Raw genomic sequence first — 7,670 nt, forward strand, 5'->3', positions numbered from 1 at the left:
ACAGCTTAGCAATAAGATATATCAATATAAAGAACCCGCTACGTCTGTTTCCTGAAATTTGTGATGACCCAGCACCATTTATTGCCAAAATATGTCATACATACAAGGAATTTGACTTGACGGTTGGTGCGTGACAGTCGGCAGTATGACAGTAGACAGTATGACAATAGACGACAAGACAGCAGTGCACGAGTAATAAAACTAAATAAACAGATGATGCTATAGGTTAGTAGAATAAGGCTATGGGTTAGTTTAAAATAAAATGATAAAGTTAAAGTTAAAAATATAAAAAAAATGTAAATATAAAGTGCACTAGCGAACAGGAAGTGACAAAAGTAACGAGTGAAAATCACAGGTATTTTCTTTTGTCATTATTTAAAGTTGAAGGCTATTGTAGGCGTCAGAATGTAATTCCTCAAGTGTTACACATACGCAAACCTAATTAAACTAAAGGGGTCACGTCTTAACAAGGCAGTGTTGCTTTTTAATTCACCGACGTCACAAGGTGACGCGTGACGTAAACTGTCCGCGCCGCGAAGCAGAGATGGCGATGGCGGCGTCCCAACCAAGAGAAGAGAAAGAGAGCGAGGATTGCTCTCTGCTGCCTTTAGTTCACGATATTATCAAATGGTAAGTTCACCGCCCGATTCGCGTGTTTGCTCTGTGAAGAACTACTTCTTTTTTTTCGTAAACAATTTGGGGAGCTAGCGTTAGCAAGTTTGATTGAGCTGCTAGCGCAACCTAGCGTTAGCTCGTTCCCGCGGGGTGACTAGAAAAGATCGCGTTAGGTCAACATTTCCATAAACATTGTTCACGAATTCCCTACCGCTGTGTTTTTAAGCATGGACAAGGACAGCCAGGACGTCCACCAAGAACTGGCCAAGCTGAAGGCAAAGATCCAGGAGGCTCGGGAGCTCATATCCAACATGCCCGGCGTGGACAGCAGTCCGCCGGAGCAGCAGCAGCAGCTCGCCACGCTGCGGGAACAGGTCCAAACCAAGAACCAGCTCCTGCAGAAATACAAGAGCCTTTGCATGTTCGACGTGCCGAAAGCATCGTGAAAGCGGGGGACCTGATTGCTACAAGAAAGAAAAGACGGGTTCGGTTTCAGCAGATGTGGCATTCAAGAACACCGGGAGGACATTTGAATGAACAAGGACTTATTTTCCCTAAAGTGCATCTGTCGTCTGGTCGCACTTTCCCCTTTTGCCTTACGAGAATGCAAACTTAGTTTATAGTATTTGTATTTAATGTCGTTTTCAGTAAATTATTTACTGCAATGTTTTGTAATAAAACCATTGATCATCAACTAGTGTCTTTAAAGCCTCTTTGATTTCTACAGTATTTTCAGCCTGCTTCATCGTTAGTTAGTCCCAGCATCTTTTTGACATAAAATGTAAACAAAGTGACCAGTCAACCATTTAGTCAATAGTGGAATATCACATATGTATGTACAGATGTATTAGTGGCAGATGCATTGCACTTTGAGTGAGGGGGCCTTGAAACAGCGTCAAGACTATTTATCGGTGAATTAACATCCCAGGGGTCATGCTGCATATCGCACATATGTTTGGTGTAACTTCACTTGAAGGAAAAGACACGAGGAATATGGACTAGGAAAGTAACAAGCTTTATTCTCTCTCTCATCCAAATACTGATATGGACATAATAAATACACAATCTGATTCTAATTTGTTCGTAATGCCAAAAACATTCACAGTCCAACAGTGTGTGTGTTGGGGGTTGTAATCTTTTTTTCCCCCTGCATGTGTCCATCTCGGCAATCGAATACAGAGGCAGATTTTACAGGATTTTCTCAGCATCTACTGCGGGAACGGGCCTATGAGCTTAGCCCCTTTCCTCCCCCCATGTAGGTGTCTCATCACAGTTTGGATCCCAGTGCGTCTCTTGAGGCGTTGCAGTCTCTACAGTATTTGGACTCATGCGCCCTGAACGCTCATGAGCGACGCTTCAGCTCTGGGACGTCTCACCAAGTCATTTGCCGAAAAAGGCCCAAGAAAATGTATCAGCATATGGTGCAGCCCTTGTCTTTAGCCCGGCTGCCTCCTACAGCTTTCTCCTTTATGTACATCAAGTCACTGTGCACGCTGGGCCTCTGCGCAAACGGCGCCACAACGCCGTACGCGTTCCCGTCTTTGCACTTCTTGCTTTTGAGGGACTTTCGCCGAAGTACTTCGCAGTACTGCAGGGAGACCTTGCAGTGGCGACCGGGGCCCATTTCGTTCGGCAGCTTGGCCATGGTAAAGAGAGTCTGAAACATTTGGTCCACGTTGGTGTTCTTCTTGGCCGATACTTCGAAGTAAGCGCAGTGCTCTTCTCCACCGACCAGCTGCTCGATCTCGTCCTCCTGCACCTCCCGGTAGAAGTCTCTGTCACACTTGTTGCCGCAGATCACCAGCGGGACGTCCACGTTCTCCTTGGTTTTGTTTCGCAGGCACGACTTGGACTCGTGGATCTGGCGCTTCAGTCGCTGGACCTCCTGGAAGGAGTCTCTGCTGTCCAGGCTGAACACCAAGATGAACACATCACCTGGAGGAACAAAGACGGAAGGCGCGTTCAATGACGAGCAATAATAACAGTTTAAAAGCAGCACATCCACTGCGCATTGTGCCATCGGTGTGACGTTTTAAAAGCTCCACTCACCAGTAAGAATCGAAAGCCTCCTCATTGCAGGGAACGGATGGTTCCCGGACGTGTCCAAAATGTCCAGTTGGTAAACTTCTCCCCTGATGCCGTAGAGTTTCCTGTGAAAGTCCTCAATGGTGGGTGTGTACTGGTCCTCAACTCGGTCGTTGAGAAAGCGAGAGACGATGGCTGTCTTGCCGACTTTAGTGGAGCCCATGATCACCAACCTGTGGCAATTCTTGGCCGGTATGTTGAACTCATTCTCGCATTGGGACATTTTCTTAATCATTCTCGCAGCAGGTCGCACCCGGAGGTTTGTGCTGCGGTGGCAGGAGATGGTTTCAAGTCCTCCCTGTGATGTGCGCGTTCTGACCTCGCTGTCTTTCTGAAGCCAGAGTGGAGCAGGCTGGGGATTTATAGGGGAAGTGTGCCGCGCGTCGCCCGAATGCGTCATGCGACACGCGCCGGTTTGGAGATCTGGTGCGAGACTCGATATTATAATGTTAATGTGTTTTTTGTGTGTGTACGTCAGACTTGTCTAGGTTTCATCAAACGAAAGTAAGGAAGATAGCTTGTTTACCTACTCTCCCTCGGGAGAGGAGAACGCACACAATGCTGGAATGGTGCAGTTTTTGCTCTCATAATGCGCATACCTAATTAACTAAAGGTTGTTTTTCAACTGTACAGCAGAGTTTAAATATTGTAATCATGTTATTAAGTATTTTTCCAAAATTATAAGGTCATCCTTATGTCACAGTCATCCGTGGGGAGCTAAAAGTCACAAAAAAGCAACACGCATACAAAGTACATTTGGCTGTATTTAAGATACAAGCTTGATTTGGAGAGTTATTGCTAAAAAGGCAGCAAGAACAATGTTATAACATTTGGCTGTGCCAACTATCATATGCGAACAGATTGAAAGACTGCGTCCAGTTAAAGAGACTAAACAAGCCAGAGATGCTAAATATACAACACATTTAGAAGCAGTGCTATTGTTAAAATTAGATTCCAACAGGATGGTATTGGATTATTTTCCTCCTTGTAAACACATCTCCTGGGTGAGACATCGCAGGCAACAATGTACAAAAATAACAATGAGAGAAGAAAAAAAACTACAACTGAAGAAAAGCTCGGTGTTACTCGTGTCTGGAGCCATCCAGTGAAACTTTGTCTCTGTGTTAATTAAAGTACCCCCCAGGTAGTCTAAAGATAGATGCCTTCGTCTGTGACTCAACCACTGTCACACCTGAATCACGTATCACGTATCACCTTTACCTTCTCTTCTCAATCTGTGTGGAGGGAGAAAATTACTTTTTCGATTCATGCTCACAAGACAGTGCCAGCATATAATATATTATTAACTGAGTAAACCATCTATTGAATTAATTATTTCTTTAACTTTTTGACACTGCATGCAGCTTCATGAGCCATCACTTTACTTTGTAACATTTTAAATTATAGTTAAAACATTAAAACAACGATACAGACGTTTGCCATTGAAAACATTTATTTCTCCCTCTTTTTCCTTCTCTCTAATACCTGAAATGAAAAAAGTAAAGAATACACATTTTACACAATGTCCGAACAGGTTGAACATATAGACATATACTTCTAGGTCGGAATGTTTGCAATGGTTTCATGTGAAACCTAAAACCTACCTCTACTGATTACCTTTTTTTTAACGCTCTGTATAGGGCATTGGGGATGAAATCAGATAGGAGTACTTAAGCCTGGTTGTTCTGTGCTTGATCAACGGGTTTGTGTAACCAGGCGGACCCCCCTTCATTGTTGGTCAGTAATTAAGCCAGTGTGTTCCCGTGCGATGTGTATGACAGCACACATGCATGCAAGCTTATTGAACAAGGCACCGCCAAATAATGCTGACTGCACAAAAACAACATGGAGGGAATATCATGTTCTCACCCCTGACATTTTTTTTTACTTCAGTTGGTACTAGTGCTAAAAAAGGAAGAAAAGGTTTATTTTTCTCATTGCAATTATTTGAAAGACAGAATTTGTTTTAGCAGAGAAAGATAAACATCCAACTTTCAACATTACTTTTCTATAACCTAAAAGACAAGTTCATTGATACCTGGTTGTACCTGAAAAGCAGCTCAGGTTCAGACCAGTTATGCGGCATAATGTGTCTTTAAGGCCCAGCCTCTTTCTCAGTCTGCCTCTTTACTCGGCTCTTTAGTGTTGATCTGTGTTTGTGTTCCAGCCTGTTTGCAGATTGTTCTGTTAGCAGGACCTCGACACATGCACTGTCCTCGCAACGTGGCCCTCAAGCAGAGTAAGCAAACCAGCTGCAGCCCACTCACGCCACGGCCAATGAGACCCATTAGACTAATTTCCTTTTCAGCCATGTTTGGCATCATCTATTAGGGCAGAGGACAGATAAAAAAACATGAGTGACACAGTGCTTCACAGCTAATGTTTTTGTGTAGGATTGAACCTCTTCTCAGCTGAACACACACATCTTTTATTGTGACGGATCGAATCTTGTAAAAAAATGATTATGCGCTCCTTATATTTAGCCAGTTAAAACACGACAAAGGCCAAAGACTGCTGCGGCAAGTCTGAGAGTCCTTTTGCTGCTTGGAGCGTTTATGTTTTGTGTTTTACAAATGACATGAGCACAAAATCAGCCTAAGGAAAACACTACGAGACAAAAGCAAATCCTTCAAAATTCTGGTATTGTGTCTTCACCCCCGTTCTTTGTGTTGGCGTTTGTAACATGCATGACACTCTCAGTGAGGAGTCTAATTTACAAGACCATAGACACATATGTGTTGGCGTGTGTACATCAGACTGTCTGTGGAACAGTAAGTGTGCTGGTGGAGATGTCATGTCAATCCACGATGTGTAGATGTATCCATGCTAACATAACTGATAGTAAAGCTAACAGATGATTCGTTTTTTCTTGGTACCATTTTTAAAGGGTGAGTATGGATTTGCTTTGTTCGCCTTCTTCGACTCAAAAAAATGATATTTGAGCTGTGCAAAAATGCAATGAAGTCCTCTATTGACTATTGATTTTTCAATGACGCTTGCACGTGCTGTGTTATACCGAAAGAGCAAGAAAACCTAAATAAATATTATTGTATGGTCCACTAAATTAAAGGTTAAACTATCATCCCTCTCTCTGTATAATTACCACTTAAGTGTTTGTCTCAACAAGATTGAATCTGACCATGTGGGGAGATGATACTTGATTAATACCGTCCTCTTGGTGCTGGAGAGGCTATCTGATCTTGTGTGCTGGGGGGAGGAGGGGTCATTCTGTGTTTTCATGCCGTGAGACTTGAGTCCGTTGCGTGTCAAGCCGGGCCATGACTGTTCAAACTGTTGAATGAAGCATGAACACACGGTTTCCAACACAAAGGCTTTCGGCTTCACAGACAATGAGGGCTTTGCCGACCACCTGTATGTTTTGATAAACCTACAATCTGTTAACTGTGTTATTATCCTTCACATACAACCTCATGTCAGACTCCCAGCATGACGTACATAATGTGACGCAAAATAAAAAAAAAAGTAAATCTGTGTGATTTTAAGACCTCCGTGCAAAATCAGGTTTACACTTTTTTGCTATTAAATTTTAATGTACCTAACTTGTTTAAGAAAATGTTCTGTGAACCAACATCCTCTCCCTTTTACAGCAACAAATCAAGAAAATGATCATGTTTAAACCATCAGTGTGACTTTAACCTTTTGAGAGGTGATGTCAGTGGAACTCTTATGAAGACTTAACAGGTTGTTTGAACTATAAGCACTCTCTGTTCAAACATCACATGCACCAAACAGACAGAAGTTCAGAGGGCCGTTTTTATCTGAACTCTCTCACCTACAATTTCCTCTGAATACGTGGTTATTTCGCTAATGCACTGAAGAAAGGTGAACACACAGACAAACACATTATAATTAAAATCAATTATGTGGACCCAGAGTTGTAGTTTTCAACCAGAAATAGTTAATTCCACTAGGAGGGATTTCATTGAACTGAAAGGTTTTGTTGGCCAATAAGCTGCCGGTCTAAATAAATAAAATCTAAAAAAGTTAAATTTAGAAAAAAAACTAAAATCTATAATACAACACTAAAATCTAAAAACTATAATAGAAAAAAAAGTTCTTTAATGCTGTGACATCATGAATGGAACCCGCTCTACCCCCTGCGCCACAACGACCCCGAAGTCTTGATCAGTTCAACACAGAGACCACACAACACAGTCATGACTGAGAGTATCTACCACACAATCGGTTCCCAGGAGACCCTGAATTGTCTCCCGGAGATTCAATGGATCTGGCCCACTTCCTACAGATGAGTCAGGGGAGAATCAATGATTTGGAGGAAGTTAAAGAAAACCAAAAACAACAGATCATCGAGCTCTGCAAGGAGAAGGACACATGGCAAGAAGAAAGGAAACTCCTTGAGAACATCTTCCTTGAATTAAAGAGAAAGACTCTGGGTATCTTAGGGAAGATGGAGGGTCGCAAGTTTGAGCTGGGCAAAATGATCAAAAAGGCGAAAGAGCAAAAGCTGGATTGAGAGTCTAAATTGTCCGCCTCCTCTAAGTCCTCCCTCCCACCTCCACCACCGGACAACCCACCAGGTTATCTGGAGAACCTGCACAAGAAGAACATGACTGAGGCTCAGCGGACCATCAAGAGGCTAGAGCTAACAATTTTCAGCCTGCAAGAGAAACTCAGAGATCTCCAAAAGGTATCAAAGGTATGAAGCCAAAAATGAACAGGGCTCAGCAGACCATTGAGAAACAAGAGCTCGACATCTCAAGTCTGAAGGAGAGTCTCCTAGATCTCCAGACGAAAGATCATGAGAGAGAAATTCAGAAGGAGGAAATTATTCTGGTAAGAAGGCAGGTCCACCAACCTCTGCCTTGAGGTAGAACTCTCAGAGAGCAGAAGTCTGCTTACTAACAAGGCAACCGAACTTCTCCAGGTCCAGGTAAACTGGAAGCAAGAGTCTTATATTCAGAATCGAGAGTTGGCGTTTCGGAGGTGAG

At 42.9% G+C, this 7,670-nt stretch overlaps 2 protein-coding genes across 2 annotated transcripts; one reads left to right on the plus strand and one right to left on the minus strand.

Annotated features, from left to right (window-relative positions):
- The first annotated feature begins 316 nt into the window (after positions 1-316).
- med9 (mediator complex subunit 9) lies at positions 317-1,309 on the plus strand. The gene is made up of 2 exons (XM_040192069.2): positions 317-630; positions 842-1,309. Exons 1-2 carry the CDS (start codon positions 545-547, stop codon positions 1,059-1,061), a joined length of 306 nt encoding a protein of 101 aa, XP_040048003.1. The 5' UTR covers positions 317-544; the 3' UTR covers positions 1,062-1,309.
- A 300-nt stretch (positions 1,310-1,609) lies between these two features.
- On the minus strand, positions 1,610-3,047 carry LOC120828482 (dexamethasone-induced Ras-related protein 1). Its single transcript, XM_040192083.2, has 2 exons — positions 2,665-3,047; positions 1,610-2,550 (listed from the first exon to the last, which is right to left on the minus strand). The coding sequence occupies exons 1-2, from the start codon at positions 2,933-2,935 to the stop codon at positions 2,027-2,029; spliced, it is 795 nt and encodes a 264-aa protein (XP_040048017.2). The 5' UTR covers positions 2,936-3,047; the 3' UTR covers positions 1,610-2,026.
- Positions 3,048-7,670: the final 4,623 nt, after the last annotated feature.

The sequence above is a fragment of the Gasterosteus aculeatus genome, chromosome 11, assembly GCF_964276395.1.
Source record: "Gasterosteus aculeatus chromosome 11, fGasAcu3.hap1.1, whole genome shotgun sequence".
In the NCBI taxonomy this organism is placed as follows: Eukaryota; Metazoa; Chordata; class Actinopteri; order Perciformes; family Gasterosteidae; genus Gasterosteus; species Gasterosteus aculeatus.